The sequence below is a fragment of the Peromyscus eremicus genome, chromosome 4 (genome assembly GCF_949786415.1).
Source record: "Peromyscus eremicus chromosome 4, PerEre_H2_v1, whole genome shotgun sequence".
Lineage (NCBI taxonomy): Eukaryota > Metazoa > Chordata > Mammalia > Rodentia > Cricetidae > Peromyscus > Peromyscus eremicus.
In genome coordinates, this window is record NC_081419.1 from 138,825,615 (window position 1) to 138,846,865 (window position 21,251).

General features: G+C 48.6%; 1 protein-coding gene and 1 non-coding gene across 4 annotated transcripts in view; one reads left to right on the forward strand and one right to left on the reverse strand.

The window, feature by feature from the left end:
• Slc13a3 (solute carrier family 13 member 3) overlaps positions 1 to 21,251 on the reverse strand; it is a 47,109-nt gene that overhangs the window by 17,153 nt on the left and 8,705 nt on the right. The window contains exons 3-9 of one of the 3 annotated variants that reach the window (XM_059259769.1): positions 18,477 to 18,543; positions 16,346 to 16,348; positions 15,935 to 16,114; positions 12,053 to 12,178; positions 6,888 to 6,983; positions 3,615 to 3,719; positions 1,540 to 1,637 (exon numbers count right to left, since the gene is read on the reverse strand). In XM_059259769.1, coding sequence (XP_059115752.1) covers positions 1,540 to 1,637; positions 3,615 to 3,719; positions 6,888 to 6,983; positions 12,053 to 12,178; positions 15,935 to 16,114; positions 16,346 to 16,348; positions 18,477 to 18,543 — 675 coding nt within the window. The remainder of the gene's footprint in view (positions 1 to 1,539; positions 1,638 to 3,614; positions 3,720 to 6,887; positions 6,984 to 12,052; positions 12,179 to 15,934; positions 16,115 to 16,345; positions 16,349 to 18,476; positions 18,544 to 21,251) is intronic. The other 2 variants (XM_059259767.1, XM_059259770.1) reach the window with 2 other exon arrangements.
• Positions 5,659 to 5,777, forward strand: LOC131910117 (5S ribosomal RNA). Its single transcript, XR_009378984.1, has one exon. It is a non-coding gene; the product is annotated as a 5S ribosomal RNA (ribosomal RNA).

Sequence of the window (21,251 nt, forward strand, 5' to 3'; positions counted from 1 at the left end):
GCCACTGTTATGGCCCCATGTATTGGCTTTGCAATTTGAATTATTTGGCAATATCTAAAACTAGGGAGATTTCATGCAGAAATCTAGATTCTTTGCTTCTCAGAAAAATCAGATGGAAACTAGTTCACTTTTTGTGTATGGTGACAAGCAGTAAAAACAGTGACATCTTCCCCAGAAAGTGGAATTGTCAGGCGTGAGTGTGAAAAGACCTTGATGTGCTCGGGGCTGGAGGTCCAGCTTGACTGGCTTTAGGATCACCATGGCAACACACCTTTGGGTATGTCTGTGAGGGTGTTTCCAGAGAGGTTTAACTAAAGAGGGAAGACCCGCACTGAATGTGGGCAGTGCCATCCCATATAAGACCCGCCCTGAACGTGGGCAGTGCCATCCCATATAAGACCCACCCTGAGTGTGGGCGGTGCCATTCACATAAGACCCACACTGAGTGTGGCAGCACCATCCCATGAGGTGCTGAATCTACAGGAGAAAGCGAGCTGAGCACCATCCTAATCTCTCTCTGCTTCCTGACGGCGGATTGGAAGTGACCAGCCATGTGCCGATTCTGCCACCACATGTTCCATGCCTTGCCCAACTGTTTCCCCTCAAATGGGACAAAACAATCTAGTTTCATTGTGTTGCTGTGATAAAACACCCTGACAGAAAGCATCTGAGGGGAAAAAGCGTTGCTCAGCTCATGATGTGGGGGAGTCAAGACAGCAGGAACTCAAGTGCCTGTGTGCTACAGGGAGGGAGGGAGTAGGCTGGAATCCGTGAAGACCCAATAGGGAAGATGCAAAGGTGGGCCCTGGAGAAGAGCAGATACGTGCAGGAAGGAGACACAAGAAGGAGGCTTCAAAACAGAGACACAAGGAGTAGACTCTGAGAGGAAAGAAACTCTGAGAGAAGGGAGACCCTGGGGGGAGGGAGACCTGAGGAGAAACCCTGAGGAGAGAGAGACCTGAGGAGAGGGAAACCTGAGGAGAGACACTTCATGGTTTTTAAAAACCTAGCCCAGCTCAGGTTTGTCTGTCTGGTTCTTTAGGCATCTGAGTTACAACTCCTACCTTGAGGAGAAGTTTTCTATAAAATACCCAAAAGTAACACAGTTGGCTTTGTGGGCCGAGAGATCAAATTGTCCTTGTCTTTATCCTCATGTAACTAAAAACATACAACTTCCAAGATCTTCTGAGGAAATGCAAAGCCTTTTAAACAGGCCCTGGATACTGAAGCGCATGGAACAGACATATGTCAGGGTATAGTTTTCTTCTGGCTTTTTCCCAACCATTTGAAAATGTGACGAGGATCCTTAGCTCCTGAGTTGCGGTGAACACACAACAAAACAAAAACATATCGCTGCTGGATCTTTCCCAGGGACTGTAGCTGTTAATACCTGTCCTGATCGGTTACCCGGGCAGTCCCAAGTCCTCAGACAGGCAGCGCATTGACCTTGTGGGCAGCCGAGTTGGAGAGCTGCTCCCTGATTCCCAAGCCCCTGAGCAGTCCTCATCAGGCCCACAACTCCAGCTGTGACCATCTTACCTTTGAAGTCAAACCACCACTTGAGGGAAGGCCTCTGGGACGGGAAGAAGAACAGGATGATGACAATAGCCACACCCGTGACCGCATCCGAGACAAACCTGCAGGGAGACGGCCACAGGAGGTCACTCCGGCAGACTTGTCAAAGGATCTGCAGATGGGACACTGAGGCCTGTGGGACCACCATCCTGCATCCTGCCCAGGGCAGATGTGGCTACCCAGGTAGGCCCAAGCTGTTGTGGAATATTAGTTGAAGATGTGTTACATTTGTTTATGCCGTGGAACATTTGCATAGTGATGCAAAGACGTGTTGCATTCTTTTATGTTGCATTTGTTTAACTCTGTGAAGCTGTGTTACTGTGCCTGTCTAAAACAACTGATTGGTCTAATAAAGAGTTAAACAGCCAATAGCAAGGCAGGAGAAAGGATAGGTGGGACTGGCAGGCAGAGAGAATAAATAGGAGGAAAAATCTGGGAGGAGGAGATCAGGAAGCAAAAGGAGAATGAGAGGAGGACTCCAAGGGCCAGCGACCCAGCTACACAACCAGCAGCTATACAACCATCAATGGAGTTAGAAAGAAAGAATGGGAAAAGCCCAGAGGCAAAAGATAGACAGGATAATTTAAGAAAAACTGGCAGGAAACAAGGCAAGCTAAGGCTCAGCATTTATATGTAAGAAAAAGTTCCCATGTGTGATTATTTTGGAGTTGGGTGGTGCCTCCCCAAAAAGAGCTAAAGAGTAAAGAACGAAAAAAAAATTTAAAAAAAACCAACAACATCAAGCAATTACCCAGGATACCCTAGGGCGTTTTGCTCCTGTCAAACAAAAGCTTGCCCTCCTGATCTAAGGACCTAAGAATAGGGACTTGCCATAGAGCACATTATAAATCACCTAAACTTGGACCCCAAGAAGAACCCTGTATGTGTGTGTCCAGCTTTTGCTTGGGTTCCTCCTGGCACAGGCAGCTCACCACTAGAGAGACAGCTATCCACACCAGCCAAGCCCAGACCCACCAGCCTCACGGCTCCTCCAAACTCAGCTTCCACATTTTTAAGGACTCATGCTATGTCTTTGTGGGGGCTTGGTAAACATGAGGCCTTTGGGGCAGGCTTTGGGGGGTTCTGGAAACAAAAATGACCTGTTTAAGCAGACCATGGCCTGTGGAGGGAATGAGCCTTAAACCCTGATTTTCCCAGCTCTTAGTTCAAAGAAGCCCAGCACCCATTGCTAACTCTTGCGGCTCACACCAAACAAGAGTATTTGAAATTGCCAAGGAGATGGAAGGGCGGGGCCACTTGCACATCCCACGTGGAGCCACTTTTCTGCCACCTTCACAGGGGACAAGCCTGGTGAGGGCGATGGGGACATATAAGGAGTGAGATGATCTGTGGGGTTATTCCTGGGGAGGGTGGTCAGTAGCCTGTTTCACACTCTTACATATGACCACTCCTCTACCAGCATTCTACCTCTAGACATTTATCCTCAAGAAATAATCAGACTTGCATACCCACCCTCCAATAACTGCCCACTACTCCCAGGGAAAGGCCTATGCTTAGCACACCTGAGAAGAACTTGGAGACAGGTGCTTATCCACCCTTCCCACCACAGTGTCTGTCCTTCCTTCCCAGCAGCTCAAACAGTTGAGTCTTTCAGGCTCCAGCTTCAGAGGACATCCCTTTCCTGGTCCTGAGTTCTTTTCAGAACTACTCAGTGTTTTATGAGTATAACAATGCCCCACTCCATTGTTTTACAGTACAGCCCACTCCCCTTTTCAACACACCCAGCCCAAGCTGCAGTCACTTGATTGTCTAGAACCTGCTCTTGTCTATGCCCATGCTTAGCATGTGACATATTCTCCATAAGAGAGTGGCTGATGGAACCAGTGGCCACTGAGTCACATCGCTCATAAAGGCTGAGCTAGGATTCTAACTCAGTTTTGTCTGAGCGCTTGTCACCTGAGGTGCCAAGAGTTATCCTCCTAACCTCTTTTGGGAGGTACTTCTGCCCCTCCAGCTCCACATGGCCCACTCCAGAATCCTCCCACCAAGCCTTGCCTTGAGGGTCTGCAGAATCTCACCCAGGGGCGAAGAGGCTGGCCCAGCCAGGGATGAACTTCGGGTCCCGGGAGAAGAGAAGAACAGCAAATGTACAGAACAAGACGAAGACGGCCTGTTCGGCAAACCTGTGGTGCAGAGATGTAAGCATGCTCACCATCCTGGGCTCAGACGGGAGCTGGGAGGGGCCATTCACTCGAAGCCCAGAGTGAGAGAAGGGATTCCCATCTGCCCAGGGTTTCCAAAGGCTTCTACCATTGTTAAGGAGAACTGGCCAAGATCCTACAGAAAATCCAGACAGATAGAAAGAGAGCCAAAGAGAGAAAGAAAAGCAGAAAAGGGGACAAGCCAGGAGTGATGGAATACACTTTTAATCCTTGCACTCAGGAGGCAGAGGCAGACAGATCTCTTTGAGTTCAAGACCAGTCTGATCTACATAAAGAGTTCCAGGATAGACAGAACTACATTGTAAATGGAGGCGGAGACTTTCTGCTCCGACCACCTGGCCCCAAATAAACACACAGAAGCTTATATCAATTATAAATGCTTGGCTGATGGTCCAGGCTTGTTACTAACTAGCTCTTACATTTAAATTAACCCATTTTTATTAATTTATTTATTGCCACATTGCTGCGGGCTGCAGGAATATATCATAAGAACTCAGCTGGTTATGGCAAAGTCACTACCTGGAGGGATCAGGGAATTCCTCCAGAGGAAGCCAAATTCCAAGGAGCTTTTGGTGTTATTTGGCTTGTTATATATCAGCTGTATTCTGTTATGAAAATCATGTGTGCCTTCACAGTTCTCCCAATTGATTTTTCCCTAAGAAAGTTAACAGTGTGAACTGATCGCTCTCTGGACATACACATTCAAGATATTTGGAGAACAGCTTCAGGAAAGATTTCCTCTAGAATCAGATATCTCTCTTAGCCACTTTCAAGAACTAGCAGTAAAAACAGTCCACATGCAAGTCTCCTGATTTAAGATAAATTCCACAAGGAGACACCACCTAGGTCAGGTGGACGTTAAGTAATAGCTTTACAAAATTTAGCTTGGACCCTCCTTTCTTACAGCCTTACTAACTTTATAGACCTCTAACTCCTTACCTAACCACTTCTAGGAATATTTAGATAACCTTGTGCGCTGACAGCTATGCACAGCCAGAACCCCAGTTCAAGCCTCCCTGTAATTATCATCATTGACAGCATCCAGCCAGGTCCATCCCCAGATGGAGGAAAGTACCTTATCAGAGATACCTCTACACTCTCTAAGAACAGACTTAAGCATCCAGGCTACCTGTTTGAGAAGGCCTGGCGGATGTGCCAATTAAGCTTAACTTCCTCCTTTCCCATATCTTACCTCTAGTTCCAGATCTCCCTTTAACTATCACCAGAGGCATCTAGCTGTACACAGGTTGCCTAGTGACCGAGCACACTTTCCCCCACCCTGCAGAAAAATGGCAGATAGCTTGGACAGATAGGAGCCACAGGAAAAAAGAAGACAGTTTTATTTTCTCCCATTGACCTAGCAACTTACAGATTCTTAACATTTTCTACCAATCACGTTTAAGACTATAATTGAGCATATAAGGTCCCTCTTCTTAGATATTACCCAAATTTAGCCTTTAGTTAATTCATTTCCCCATTGGTCACTTCCTTTTGGGGCTGCAAATGATAATTAATGGTTATTGCCTCTCTATGTGATTCTCATCACCTCTCCATTTGACCCTGGAAGCCTGGCTTTGCACTGCCAAGGGATTACTGCTTGTAAGTGTATATATACCAGGACTTCCAGGGCATGAGGGGATGGAGAATAGAAAAGAGAATGGAAGAACTAAATGAGTAAGAAATTGAGAGGAACAAACTGAGATGGGGAAGAACTAGATTGAAGGGCTAGAAGAGAATACTAGAGGAACGAGATGGAAGATGAGGAAGAGCCAGATGGGGAAGAACAAGATGAGGAAGAATAGATGAGAGAGAAGGAGACGGGAGAGGAGCTGATATGGGAAAGAACTAGATGGAATAGAACCTAGAAGGGATAGAACTACGATGAAGAAATTAAGACAGCGTCTACGGCCATACCACCCTGAACGCGCCCGATCTCATCTGATCTCGGAAGCTAAGCAGGGTTGGGCCTGGTTAGTACTTGGATGGGAGACCGCCTGGGAATACCGGGTGCTGTAGGCTTAAAAAAAAAAAAAAAAAAAGAAAAAGAAAGAAAAAAAAAAAGAAATTAAGACAGAACCTGGAGAGGACAACAGATAAATGTAGAGAGAAATCAGGCAAGAAAGGATCTAAAAATGAAAGCAGAGTATAAGCTTGTAGAGAGAGAACCGGCACAAAATAATAAAGTATATGGATTAAGGAGTTTCGTGTACATAGATTCATTTCTTTTCTTCAAAGATTAATTATCAGCTGGTTGTAGACTCTTCCTGGACCTTGGGAGGGGACTATCAAGGGGCTGGACCCCCCTAGTCCCCGATACCACATGACCCGTGGCTCACCAATCCTCTGGCATCTTGTTCCTTGGGCAGTTGGCTCGTGTCTGTCTTGACTCTCCCCCTCTTCCTCCCAGTCCTCAGTTTGATTCTTCCACCTAACCTTATCCTGCCTTGCCATAGGCCAAAACAGCTTTATTATCAACCAATGATGGCAATACACGTTCACAGCATACAGAAGGACCATCCCACAGCACTACATAAAAGAGAGATCCCGTTTAAAAATAAAAACAAAGGGAGAGACACAGGGAAACAGCCATAGAAACAGACTGACAAACACACACACACAGAGTGACAGATACTCCAAGAGGGGTATACACAGAGAGAGGCCTGGCCAGACACAGAAAGGGGGTGCACAGAGGTGGAAAGACAGACTCCCCGAGTCTAGAAGCAGCAGCTAGCAGTGTACTTAGTTCAGAGTGAGGAATGGAGTCTAAGGCACCTACAAAGTAATGGCCAAACCACTCCTTGAATTTGAGCTCACTGAAGCCTGAACGTTTTTATCACATAGGAAACGTGCATTAGACAGGCAGACAGCTTTGGGAGGTCGCCTGTGTACTAGAAGGACAAAAGTATCTTAGGTAGGACAGGGAAGATGCCCAGCCAAGTCCACCCTGAGCTCAACAGTCCCTAAGGTGTCTCTGCCGAGCACCAGGGCAAGGCAGGAGCCATCTTCTGCCCTCTGTCATCACCACCCTCAGCCACTGAGGCACACCTGGGACTCAGCCAGGGCCAGGCTTGAGGTAACGCCCCCGAAAACTCAAGGACCAGCTCACTCACACCCAACACTCGCTCGTACTTGATGGGCCCCAGGTTCTGGAACTCTTCTCGAATCACAGCTCGGGCGTTATCCTCCGCATCAGCTCTTATCTCAGACTTCTTCTTCCTCCAGCCCCTGGGTGGAGAGGGCAGGTTAGGAGGGGTGGCAGCTGAGAGGGTTACTTTACACTTGAAATTACTGTTTTTGTTTAGTTATGTGTATGTGGGAGCCTGCAAGTGTCCTGGTGCACATGTGGCGGTCAGAGGACCACTCACAGGAGTCAATCTTTCCTACCATGTGGCTTCTGGGTATTGAACTCATGTGGCTTCTGGGTATTGAACTCATGTGGATTCTGGGTATTGAACTCATGTGGATTCTGGGTATTAAACTCAGGCTGTCAGCCTTTACCTGCTGAACCATCTTGGTGATCAAAGGTTTAACTTCTCAACTACCTCCCCAGCCCCTGCCCAGCTGCAGCACCCCCTTCTGAAGACTGTGACAGCCTGATGCTTGGCCTCCCGGCCTCTGTCTTTCCTTCCTAAAGCTTACGTTTTTATGTCCAGCTGACCTTTTAAAAATGTGAAATGGGGTTGGCTATGTTCTTGGGTTTTAAATCCTTTCACGAGTCAAACACACACACGATGAACAAGAAGTCAATAGAACAAAACAGAAATAGACTCCATCACAAGCGAGAATTCAGCCTCGGTGAGGACAACATCTCAGACTGGCATGGAGAAGACAGCTATTCAGTCACCATGCTGGATGTATAGGCCAGTGGACTGAGTCCAGAATGTTTCAGTTCTAGAATTAGGTGATACTTGTGCCATAAAGTATTTACTTGTTTTTTGTTTGTTTGTTTTGTCTAGGTTCACCCTACATGACGGTTCCTGTTGTCAGCCTGACAGGATTTAGGATCACCTCTGGCCACGCCTGTGAGACACTGCCTTGACTAGGTGGGAAGACACATCTTAATTGTAGGTAGGACAATTCCCTAGGCAGGGAATCCTGGACTGCATAAGATTGAAAGTGAGCTGCTGGGCATCTGTTCATCACTGTCTGCTCACTGACCATGGATATGATGTGACATGCTGCTTTAAGTGTTCCCTGTCTTGACCTGCCTGCCATAGTGGACTGTGTCCTTTGAAATAAACTGTGAGCTGTGAGCCAAAATAAACTCTTTCTCCCTTAAGTTGCTTTCATTAGGGCATTCAGAGGAAACTGACACTGAGATGCGGGGCCTTTGCTGTGATAAACCTGACCATGTGGCTCTTTGGCCTTTGGAACTGGTTTATGGGAAGAATGTGGAAGAGTTTTGGAGCTTTAGGCTAGAAAAGCCTTCAAACACTGGAAGACGAGTTTAATGAGCCATTCTGGTGAGAGCTTGGAAGACAAGAATGCTAACAGAAATGTAGATGGGTTCAGGTGGGGAATAAGGGCTCCATCTGCACCTGGAATAGGGGCCGTTTGTATGCTATTTCAGCCAAGAGAAGTCGGATTGAGAGATCATGGACTAATGTGTTCAGCAGAGGATTTCAGGGCAGGAGAGTGTTCAGGTGAGCCCTGAGAAAGCAGCTCTAATTGGTAAGGAGATCAGCACTGTAGAGGAAAGCCTAAGGTTTAAAGACAACTCCCTCAGAGGGTCAGCATACAGGGATGGACACTACTGGGGTCCAAGGGGGCAGGCTACATCTCCAGCTGGCAGCAGAACTTGGCAGCATCGTCTATGTGGAATTGGTTTGCCAGACATGAGGGATGCACGACAGGTGTGTGTGTGTGTGTGTGTGTGTGTGTGTGTGTGTGTGTGTGTGTATTGGAGGAGCTGAGGCCTGGTAATATGTGGCAGGGTTGGCGTTCCTGGAAAGAGGCCCTGAGAGGCCGCTGCGCAAAGCTTGAAGGTGAGGCCTAAATTGTGGTGGAGATTTAGGGATGTTGGAGATGATGGGACCATAGGGCATCTGCCGTGGGGTGGAGCTTTCCTAAGAGAGGAGCTATGTGTGCCACAGGGGGCAGGGCTGGAGGAGAGGGGCTGTCCCAGCCATTTGGAGCCTAGGATAGTGTAACATGAGCCCCAGGTGCCAGGCATGGAGCTTCAGGGTTTGGCGTTTGCCCTACTGGGTTTTAGTTTGGCTTAGGTTTGGTTGTTCTTGGCTTTGCTCTGATATCTACTTTGAACTCAGTAGATTATATGTGGTGTTACTTGATGCATATATGTAAGCTCGCCGCTTTGGAGTTTTCAGGAGTTAGGACTGGTAATGATTATGGGAATTTGAAAGTTGTCTGGATGTGTTTTGTGTTATTACAGGATCATAAGCCCATGGGGGCAAAAAGTAGAAGATCATGGGTTAAAATCAAGGTGTTTGGTGTCAAGCTGACAAAGGGCGTGGTTGTGATTGTTGATGTTCATTGTTAATCTGACGGAATCTGGAATCCCCCAGGAAATGGACTGAAGAGATAAATAACCACCACTCACCACTTTGTGTTGATTTTTGAGTCATGTGTGTGTGTTTTCTATTCAAATGGAACACACATATTAAAAAAAAAAAAAAAAACAACCCAGCCAGGCATGATGGCTCACATCCTTAATCCCAGCACTCAGGAGGCAGAGGCAGGTGGATCTCTATGAATTCGAGGCCAGATTGGTCTACATAGTGAGTTCTAGGACATCTAGGGCTGTTACGCAGAGAAACCCTGTCTCAACAAAACAAAGGGAAAAACAACAACAACAACCAACCCCAATCATTCTGGGAATGGTGGTGCACATCTTTAATCCTGGCACTCAGGAGGCAGAGACAGGCAGATCTCTGAGTTCTAAGTCAGCCTGGTCCACACAGTGAGCTCCAGGCCAGCCAGGCTGAATAGTGAACATCTGTCTCAAAACAAGAAACCACCAAACAAACAAACAAACAAAAGCAACCCACAATGGCTATCTTGTGTGAGGACCAAACCCCCACAAGGCCCTCCACAATCTAACTCAGGGCTTCTTTGTTCCGGGGGTGTCTGCACATGTCAGAATGTTGAGCAGTATTCCTGGATCTTCCCAGGAGATGCCAGCAGCCCTTCCTCAGCTGAGAACCAAAATGTTTCCAAATGTCCCCCCGTGACTGGTTTTCCGCCCTTGTCTCCCGCAGATCTCCCTCTCTTGTTTCCGGAGTCCGGAGTCCAGTTGCTTGGCCTTCCAGCAGTGTCAGATCAGCCCTCGCCACCCCTGCCCTGGGTCCTGCGCACTTGCTCTTCTAGCCCCCTGCAAGGCCCTTCTTCCTGTGCCGATCGCTGCCTTCCTTCCTTCCTCAGGTTAATTCTGCTCACTCTTCACATCCCAGTTCAACTATCACTTCCCTGGGGAAGAGCTCCTGGTTAGGTCGGAGACTCCAGTCCAGCACTGACTCTTACTCTGCCCTTCTGGAAGCTCCACCGTGCTGTGCTGCTCACTGAGCCTCCCTAACCCAGAGTGCAAGCTCCCCACGGTCAGGGTCAGCTGCTGCCTTGTATCCTTGGCACCCATGCTGGGCACACAAGGCTCAGAGGCTATTTGCTAAGTGAAAACGGAGTCACGGGACTGACCGGAAATGTCCTGTCGTCTCTCAGATATCTCACTGTCTCCCTCTACATGCACTTCCTCCCTCACAGCCTATTCTGTGGTCCCCCAACACCTAAACCTCTCAGGTGCTAGTCACACAATGGAGGAGATGAAGGGATCCTGGCTCAGCCTCATTCTTGGCATCTTGCCCATGCCCCTCACTGAGAGTTCCTCTCAACTGTAGCTGATTTTATCTACAGGTCTACAAGACACAGAATTAAGAGCTGGGAAGGTAGCAGAGTTCAGAATTGCCCAGAGTGGGTCTGGGACCCTGGCCACATGGCTAAGTCTGGCTGTGCTTTCCTGGCTGAGCTGGCTGGCTCTCAACCTGGGCTTCTGCCGTGAGAACCTTGGAAAGTGCCTGAGGCCAGGAGCATCCCACAGGCGCCTCTCTCTGTTCAAAGTGTTTACACCTCAACTCCAAAGTGGATCCCATTGGTCCCATTGCAGAGAGGATCCAGTCCAGCCTGGAGGTGAGGGGAGGGCACTGGTTAGAGAATGAATAACTGTACCACACCGCCACCGCCTCCAGCTCAGGTCCTGTGTAATTACTGCCTAATTCTAACCTATATCCGCACAGTACCTGGCTCACATTTTCAGTCTTGCCCTCTAAATAGACTCACCACTTTGATTAAAGAAATGGATTTCCAGCCACTTGGGGAACGACACACCGTAATTCCAGCCCTGAGCAAGTGGGCATAGGAGTGAGACTACATAGCAAGTGGGCTACATTGAGACTCGGTCTTAAAAAGACAAAGGGAGGGGGGAATAGCTCAATGACAGAGTGTTTGCCTGGTGTGCACAAGGCCCTGGGTCTGATTTCAGGAAGCACACACAAAATAAACAGACAAAAATGAATTTAAATCTCAAACTTCATATCACATTCATAAATGGAAGATAAGAATCACTGTCAGGGCTGGAGAGATGGTCAGCTGGTAAGTCTTTGCCCTGTCAGCACAAAGACCTGAGTTTGATCCCCAGAACCATGTAAAAAAAAAAAAAAACAACTGGTCATGGTGCTGCATGCTTTCAAGCCCAGCACTAAGGATGTGGAGACAGACTAACCCCTGGGTTCTGCTGGCCAGCCAGTCTAGGTTATTTAGTGAGTTCCAGCCCCGTAAGAGATCCTAGAAAAAAAGAAAAAACAGACATGGGGGGGTAGAGGTGGCACATGCTTATAATTCCAGCACTCGGAGGCAAAGTCGGTCGGATCTCAATGAGTTCAAGGCCAACCTGGTCTACACAGCATATTCTAGGACAGCCAAAACTGTTACACAGAGAAATCCTGTTTCTAAAAACTAAAAAAACAAAAAGAAGGATAAATGGCTCCTGAAGAATGACACCTGAGATCTTCGGGCCTTAACACACGTTTGAAAATGCATGTACCCCCAAACACATGCAGACACACACAGAGACATACACATACCACCATCGTCGTAAGCAGAAAGAAACCACAAAGATAAACATGAGAGCCGAGCACAGGGTTACAACTTGGTTGGACACCATCACTGGTCCAAGCCATCCTGGAAACCAGAGTCACCTCCTCTTTGTTCAAAGGGCAACAGGTGGGGCCCATCAGGGAAGCATGGGCTTTCCCATCCTCCCTCTAGAGGAAGGTCCCACATACCTCCAGCTTATTCCGCCATAGAGGAAGGAGATCCAGAGCCAGCCGGCCAGTAGGAACAGCAGCATGAGAGGGAAGGCGAAGATGAACCAGGAGCCGAAATTCACCACGTCACACTGTGGAAAGAAACTGGAGAACAAAAGAAAGTAAGGGAAGCCATCAGACAGGACCATGGGGCCGGCAGGTGACCTCCAGGGGTCAGGACAGAGCTAAGGGAAGTACAGGAAGAGAAGACTCCTCCCCCTTGACAGAAGGCACCTTTCCTTCTGTAGGGGGCCGGGTTCTGACTCAGTGGAACCACAGTGCCCTGTACATCCCCGTGGGCCAGACAGGGAAGTAGGCAAGTGGCACCATGACAAACTCAAGGTCCATTGGTCACCATTCATGAGACAGCATGCCCAGCCCAAATCTGAGCGTCACTTGTTTTTATGCGGTGGTTAAGTGCTGGCATCTTTTTCAAATGTTTCTGGTGACTCTGACAGCAAATACACCACATCTTGGGCAGGACTGGGTGGCAGACGCAGGCGGAGATCTATGAGTTCAAGGCCAGCATGGTCTATGTAGTGAGCTCCTGGCCAGCCAGAGCTACACAGTGAGACCCTGTTACAAATAAAAATGAAAAAGCAAACAAACAAAAAATATGGTATTATATTGGAAAGGAAAAAATGTTTTAAAATGTTTTGGATAAAAGAATATGGACACATAACTACCAGCAGCGTGTTATAAGTAAATAAACAAGACAGAACAAAACATGAGAAGTTATTGTTTGACAAATAAACAAAACTATCAATAAACTGAAGAGAGATCCTGGGAGGATTTCATCCTTGGTTTTCTTTATCTGATTTTCTATAATAAAAATATATGTCTTATAATCAGGCCGAAGAAAGAGCATAATAGTTAAAAATAAATTAACATATTAGTGGATATGGGGTAAGTTGCATAAATTCCTAATATCAAAATAATACTACAAGGAAAGTAATCAAAATGTCCATAATTGATTAAGTATAATACCCAAGATAGGATCATTTCTAGCCTTTAGAATTGTATTTTCTATAACATTTTATGATAAAATCAGGCTATAAAAGTGCACAAACAGCATGACAAGAATAGTATTAAATAGAACGTATGATATGGATACACTATAGAAAAGGCTGGAAAGAAGCCTTCTGTCATTGGGATTGAAGGTATTTCCAATTTTAAATTTTTCTGTATTTTCTAAGAGTTTACAGTGCGCAGGTTTCATTTTGTCGCCAGAATAAACCAGTAAAATGTGTTTGTGCCAAGAGCAGCCATCTTACCATAGCCATTCCAGTCTCCCAGGTTCCTGTGTGGGCTCAGTGAACCTGAGAGAGTCCCCTTCTCAGCCTCCCAGTGCCGGGATGACAGGTGTGCACCACATCTGGATTTTTACCCGGTGCTGAGGGTCTAACTCAGGTCCTCATGCTGGGCCAACCCCAGAGACCTTTGACAACCACCCCCCATGTCCTTCCTCCCTCCCGCAGGTCCACGCGTTTTACTGAGATCAGCGTGACTGGTGGTCAGTCAACGTGAGGAAGCCCCAGTGCTCCTCCCTGCTTTCTCTCTTCAGGCTGGAGCCCAGGCCTGCTCGTGAGTCACAGCTGAAAGCCCTAGACGTCATCCACCCCCTTCTTATTCCTCGCTGCCCAACGCAGGTGCTGACGGCAGCTCAGAGTCCATGGTGCCCCGTCTGTCTCTAAGGAGGAGCCCCGTGGACCCAGGACCAAACACCCAATGGGAAAGCAAGAACCGAAAGACTAAGTCCAGATCACCCCAGACCTGAAGCAGGACCATCTTAGCTTCAGGCTTCGTGGCTGCTGACAGAAAGCACGAGGCACAGCCAGGACTAGTGCCAATCAGAGAGATAGACAGATGTCCAGAGTTTGTGCAAAAGTCAGTGGTCAAGGTAAGTGCCCAGAATCCTGGGATCTGAAAATCAGAGAGAATCTTTTTTTTTTTTGGGGGGGGGGTGTTTAGTTTTTCAAGACAGGGTTTCTCTGTGTAGTTTTGGTGCCTGTCCTGGATCTGGTGCCTGTCCTGGATCTCACTCTGTAGACCAGGCTGCCCTCGAACTCACAGATATCTGCCTGGCTCTGCCTCCCGTGTGCTGGGATTAAAGGTGTGCGCCACCACCGCCCAGCAGAGAGAATCTTGAAATAAGATTTACAAATCACAGCCTGGGCTATCAGAGGGAAGTCAAGCACTGGGAAGCCCTTCTCTCCCGTTCTCAGGTCTGGGAACAGCCAGTGTCTAGAGACCCTATCTGCTTGGCAGAAGGACTCCCCTACCAGAGCTGGCTCAGAGTTGGAAGCCTCTCTCCGCTCATTCTTGCCTTGGGCCAAGGCCTCCAGCTAGGATCTGAGTTGGGTTTTTTGTTTGTTTGTTTATTTTTTATCCTTCTTCTTCTTCTTCTTCTTCTTCTTCTTCTTCTTCTTCTTCTTCTTCTTCTTCTTCTTCTTCTTCTTCTTCTTCTTCTTCTTCTTCTTCTTCTTTTTATTATGTATACAGTGTTCTGCCTACATGCATGCTTGCAGGCCAGAAGAGGGCACCAGATCTCACTACGGATGGTTGTGAGCCACCATGTGGTTGCTGGGAATTGAACTTAGGACCTCTGGAAGAACAGCCAGTGCTCTTAACCGCTGAGCCATCTCTCCAGCCCCAGGATCTGAGTTTTACATCCTGTCACTCCCGCCCTGGTCTCTCAAGGTCTCACTGTCTTACTTCTCAGGAAGCTGAATGCTGGGGTCCACACGCTCTGCTTGTGGGCCACACCCCTCCTCTTCTTTAAAAAAAATCATTTGCTTGTCTGTTTTTGAGACGATGTTTTGCTAGTGTCTAACCTGAGAGCTACAGCGATCCTCCGGCCTCAGCCTACAGGGGTGTCCCCACCCACTCTCCCAGGTCTTACTGTTCCCTGAGACTCCCAAGAGCAGTCACACCTCAGAGCCTCTGACTCCTGCGATGCTTTCTCAGCCTCCAGAGCTCACACTCCCGGGCTCTTTCCAGATGTCCCTGCCTGACCTGTCACCACAGGGCCCTGGTCTTGTCACTTCCGTACTCCCAACTGCTTCACTTGATTCCCATGCCATGTGTGCATACAATAATTTGCTTTTTGTTTTGTTTTGTGTTTTTAAGACAGGGTCTCAAGTAGCCCAGGCTGACCTCAAACCCTATGAGGGTGACCTTCAACCTCTGACCCTCCTGTCTCTAGCTCCTGAGTATTAGGATAGAAGACAAGCCATGCCATTCAGCATTCTTTTGCTTTTTGCCCATTGCCTGTCTTTTTTCCAGAATGGAGGCTCCCCAAAGATGGAGATTTGATGATACTAGGTGTTTCTGTGTCCCCAGAGCTAGGCCAAGGGGACTTGATCACCATCCTTGGCTGGGAAATAAGTAAAAAAGGGGAGGGAGAGAGGGACAAACCCTTAGCCCACAGATCTCTCTCTCTCTCTCTCTCTCTCTCTCTCTCTCTCTCTCTCTCTCTCTCTCTCTCTCTCTTCTCTCTCTCTCTCTCTCTCTCCCTCCCTCCCTCTCTCCCCCCTCTCTCCCTCTCTTTGTGTGTGTGTGTGTGTGTGTGTGTGTGTGCATGTGGAGGTCTGATGTCAATGCTGAGTGTCCTCCTCAATCACTCTCCACCTTACTTTTTGAGGTAGGATCTCTCAATGAACCTGGAGCTCATGGACTCAACTATGCTGGCTGGCCAGTGACTCCCCAGGACTCTATCTGCCTTTACCTCCCCAGAGCTCGATTACAGGCACGTACCACCACGCCTCACTTTGAAGTGGGTGCTGGGGCTCCAAACTCAGTCCTCACGCCTGCACAGCAAACACTTTGCCCACTGAGCCATGTCCTCAGCCCCACACTTACCTCTTGAGCTGGCCAAGCAGGATGAGGTTGGGGGCTGTGCCTGTGAGGGTGGCAGTGCCCCCGATACTGGCCGAGTAGGGGATGGAGATGAGGAAGCCCTTCCAGATATTTCTGCGGTATTCTTCCTCCTTGGAGTCAACGGGCAGCTCCAGTGGGGCCTCTGCCTCCTCAGGGTGGCCTCTGTGGGGAAGTACACAGAGAGAGGCCATTCAGAGCAGTCAGGAGCTCGGGCCCCAGAGGTGCCCGATGCCCTGCTTGCTGCTTCAGGATTCTTCCTCGAGTCAAAACTGCCATGGACCCTGAGAGCCTTCAGCTCAGATACTCTGCTCAAAGAATTTTTTTTTTTTTTTTTTTTTTTTTTTTCCGAGACAGGGTTTCTCTGTGTAGCTTTGCGCCTTTCCTGGAACTCACTTGCTGGAACTCACTTGGTAGCCCAGGCTGGCCTCGAACTCACAGAGATCCGCCTGGCTCTGCCTCCCGAGTGCTGGGATTAAAGGCGTGCGCCACCACCGCCTGGCCTGCTCAAAGAATTTACCCCAAGGAAACAAGATAAGCATCTTGGTAGCCAGGTGCACGACAGCATTAAATATCCATCCAAGGGCAACTGGCTACATGCAGAGTCTCTGTCTGGATGGGATACCTATACAGCTGTTACAAGGTGTCATTTCAGGGCCAGTGAGATGGCTCAGCAGGTAAAGGTCCCTGGGATTTACATGGTGAAAGGAGAGAACTGACTCCTACAAGATGTTCTCTGGCCTCCACACTTGTGCGTGGCATGCACACTCGTGCACATATGCACACAAACTCAGACAAAATGAAAATTTAAGAATGTAATTAAATGGGTGAGTTGAGAGGCATCTGTTAAGGTAAGTGTCTGTGTCAGGAGTCACAGAAGTGGCAGCTCACATCATTGCCTGGGCTTTTGTTGTACAAATATTCACGGAATACTGTGTCTCGTGGATGTGCAAGTATTCTAGTCTCCAATGGCATACACAATCATCTTTCATTTCCTTCCTCGGGAATGAAATTATGGTGTTCCCCCACTTTTATTTCTTCTTTGAATTTTTTGTATTGTTTCCCTTGTACAGTTTTGGGAAAGAATGAAACAAAGTTACTGATGGTTTCTTTGAGAGACTGTGAGGAAGCCAGAGGTGGAATGGCCCGTGATTCCAGTGCTCTAGAGGCTGAGGCTGGAGGATCCTGAGTTTTAGGTCAGTTTGGGCTACACAGTGAGAACCCCTTGTCTCAAAATCGGAGATCTTGATTCGGCTGGACTGGCTGCTTTCTGTCTAGGGGTGCTATGAAGTGCTTATATGTGGCTAGAATTAGGAATTGCATGTACAGGGTCTGAGGTAGGGGACAGGGTATGCTGACCATCTTGACTAAAGTAATCAGTTCACCACATGCATGTGTCTCAAAACGTCATGATGTTTGTCAATTATTCATCAATAAGTCAGGAAAAGAAAAACGAATAAAGACTCAAAGAAATTGTAGAGTTCAACAGGCTTGCCTAATGTGCACAAAGCCCTGGTATGAGCTCTAACACTAGAATGGAGGCAAGGTAATTGCCCAAGCAGTTTCCAAAACATATATTTGAAACTTTATTTTCAAAAGTAAAATTGATCGATTGCAAGAGGACCTGAGTTTGATCCTCAAACCCACCAGTGGAAGGAAAGAACTGAGTCCTGCAAGTTGACCTCTGACCTCCACATGCGTGTGGTGCCGCGAACACACAGACACACAGAGGCAACCATGGAATGGGCAAGAGGCTAACTCCAAGGCTGCAGGGCTTGTTGCTTCCCTCTGGAAAGGAGGGATCCAGGAGAGTAGACCGTGAGTGTGCCTGTATGTGCATGCTTGCCTATATATGCACTTTTCTGTTCCTGTGCATGCATGTGTGCCTATATATGTGCATGCTTGCCTGTATGTGCACTTTTCTGTTCCTGTACATGCACGTGTGCCCATATATGCATGCATGCCTGTGGAGGTCGGAAGTCAACCTTGAGCATCATCTTCAGGTGTCGTCCAGCATTTTTGAGTGGCATCTCTCATTGGTCTGAGCTCACCAAGGAGGCTAGGCTTGCTGGAATCCAGCCTAGGAATCTCCCTGTGGCCACTATGCTTGGCATTTTCTTTCTTTCTTTCTACGTGGATTCTGGGATCAAACTCATTTTTGTGTTTAACAGCTACCTCCCTAGCCTCATGGCTGCCTTCTAGTTAGATATAATTAGAAGTCTTGAGATAGTGTCTTGCTATGTAGCTCAGGCTAGCCTCCAAGTCTTCATCCTTCCTCAGTCTCCAAAGGGCTGTAATTACAGGTGTGTGTGTGTGTGTGTGTGTGTGTGTGTGTGTGTGTGTGTTTCTACATCTGGCTACTGGTTGCTTTTTAAAAAGCAGGGCCTTATCTCAGCCACAGCAGTGAAGGGCAGAAACCTGGACCCTGGAACAGCTGGAGAGAACTTGGGGCTGGTGTGCACCCAGGCCTTGTCAATCACCCCTTGAATCGGGCTTGGGATTCCCCAGGAATGTGGTCAGAGCTTACCCTTCTGAGCTGGCGAGAAACTGCATCTCCGTGGGCACTGTTCGAAGTCCATTTCCCCGCACAGCAGCTGGGAGAGAAGAGTAGACACGTTAGTGACTCCCAAGGAGACTAACTGGAAGTTTCCAATTCCTGTGCGGCCAGTCAGGAATGAGATTTCACTGCCAAGATGGTGTGCTATTCACTGAAGAAAACAGTGAGGCAGATAAAGAGACAGCCAGGGGAGACGGAGGAGGGAGGGAAGGAAGAAGAGACAGAGAAAATAATAATGATGACTTCAGGCAGTGATGAATGTTATCAAAGAAATAAAACCAGGCTGGGAAAGAGAACGTGACAGTCAAGTGCCACGTCACTATGAGATGATGACATTCGATGATGCCTGCAGGATGACAATGGTCAGTCCTATGAAGCTCCATGGGAAAAGGCTACAGGAAACAGGAACATCAAGGGCAAAGGCCCTGTGGTAGGAAAAGCTGGCAGAGCTGGGGAAGCCTGACTGTAGGTGGGGTTTTCCATCAGGACCGCCAGCTCCCCAGTAAACAACATGGTGACTTATTATTAATTATAAATACGTGACCTATAGCTTAGGCTTGTTCCTAACTAGCTCTTACAACTTAAGTTAACCCATATTTATTAACTTATGTGCTGCCACATGGCTTGTTACCTCATCGTCTATACGTCCTGCTTCCTCTGCGGCTGGCTGGCGACTCCGCCCTTCTTCTTCCCAGCATTCTCTCAGTCTGGCTCTCCTGCTTAACTTCTCGCCTAGCTATTGGCTAGTAAGCTCTTTATTAAACCAATGAGAGCACCACATATTCACAGTGTACAAAAAGATGGCTCCACAACACCTGGCATCCCGGGACAGTGATGAGTCAGGAAGGGCTAAGGGGTATGGAAAGTCAAAGGTGACAGAATGCCCTGCAGGATGAGGGGCCTGAGAAGGAAGATGTGGAGTTATATTTTCCAGGTTTCTCTAGGTTTGGATGGACTGCAGGGAGCTGGCTGTCCAGGGTAAGTCAGAGGACAGTGGCTGGGTGACACCGGTGGTCACAGACACTGAGGTTGGGCAAGCTGTGTGTGTGTTTCTCTTCTTTTGAAATCCAGACCTCACTGCTAGCAGGAGCAAGGGCTGGGATTCAAGTACACACATTTCACAAAATGGGCCGAGCACAAAATCTCTGTGTCTCTTGTGTGCCCAGCAGTGAATGATGAGACAGAAAGAGGCTCGTCACAGGGTACTGCCCTCTTCTTCACGGGGTACTGCCCTCTTCTTCACGGGGTACTGCCCTCTTCTTCACGGGGTACTGCCCTCTTCACAGGGTACTGCCCTCTTCTTCACGGGGTACTGCCCTCTTCACAGGGTACTGCCTTCTTCTTCACAGGGTACTGCCCTCTTCTTCACAGGGTACTGCCCTCTTCACAGGGTACTGCCTTCTTCTTCACGGGGTACTGCCCTCTTCTTCTTCACAGGGCACTGCCCTCTTCTTCTTCACAGGGTACTGCCCTCTTCTTCCTCACAGGGTACTGCCCTCTTCTTCTTCACAGGGCACTGCCCTCTTCACAGGGTACTGCCTTCCAGCACAAGGTAAATGGGCAGGACATGTAGCGTGGGTGGGTGTCACAGGAAACAGCACAGGGAAGGGAATGGGACACCATCTTCAGGAGTCTGGCTGACAGATGGGAGGGACATCTGTCATCTCTCAGAGGTGGGGACAGGACACGTGGTGCAAATTCCAAGGGTGGTGAAGAGGGATCGCCAAGGTCCTGAGGCAGGAGGATGCTAACGTGTCAAAAAAGGAGAGTAGGACTGGAGGCTCTGTCTCTCTCATGCACTCCACACACACACACACACACACACACACACACACACACACACACTCACTCACCGTTTGATTTTTTTTCACATAGGAATTTCCTTCTAGACATAGGTTACTCAGTCAGCCCTGTGTGAGGGAGGAAGGGCACACAGTCAGCCCTGTGTACAGGAGGAAGAGCACACAGTCAGCCCTGTGTACAGGAGGAAGGACACACGGTCAGCCCTGTGTACAGGAGGAAGAGCACACAGTCAGCCCTGTGTACAGGAGGAAGGGCACACAGTCAGCCCTGTGTACAGGAGGAAGGGCACACAGTCAGCCCTGTGTACAGGAGGAAGGGCACACGGTCAGCCCTGTGTACAGGAGGAAGGACACACGGTCAGCCCTGTGTACAGGAGGAAGGGCACACGGTCAGCCCTGTGTACAGGAGGAAGGACACACGGTCAGCCCTGTGTACAGGAGGAAGGGCACACGGTCAGCCCTGTGTACAGGAGGAAGGACACACGGTCAGCCCTGTGTACAGGAGGAAGGGCACACGGTCAGCCCTGTGCGCTGGGAGGAAAAGTCTGGACTCTTGCTTTGGCCTCTCTCAATGACACCCCCTAGCCTGGGGACACCCTTCCTTGCTCCATTGTCTTGCTGGCATCAAAGGAGAACAAGACTCTGTGGTGGCTGATGGCGTCATTTCTGCTGTGTCCTGGGGTGCCCCCTCCCTGCTGAGCACAGCAGGGGTTTCAGGTGAAAGGCCAGGTCCACTCCTCCTAGACTGCTGAACAGCTCACAGCCGGGGCAAGGGGACACATGTCCACATGCAGTGCATGAGGCCAGGGCCCAAGGCACTGAAGCAGGAAGTAAAGGACTGTTAATAGCACACAGGTCTGGGGGTGGAGTGGAGGGGGGAGTGGAGGTGCCCCTCCCCAGGGGATGACCTCTGACCCAGTGACCCCTGGCCCTCACCATCTCT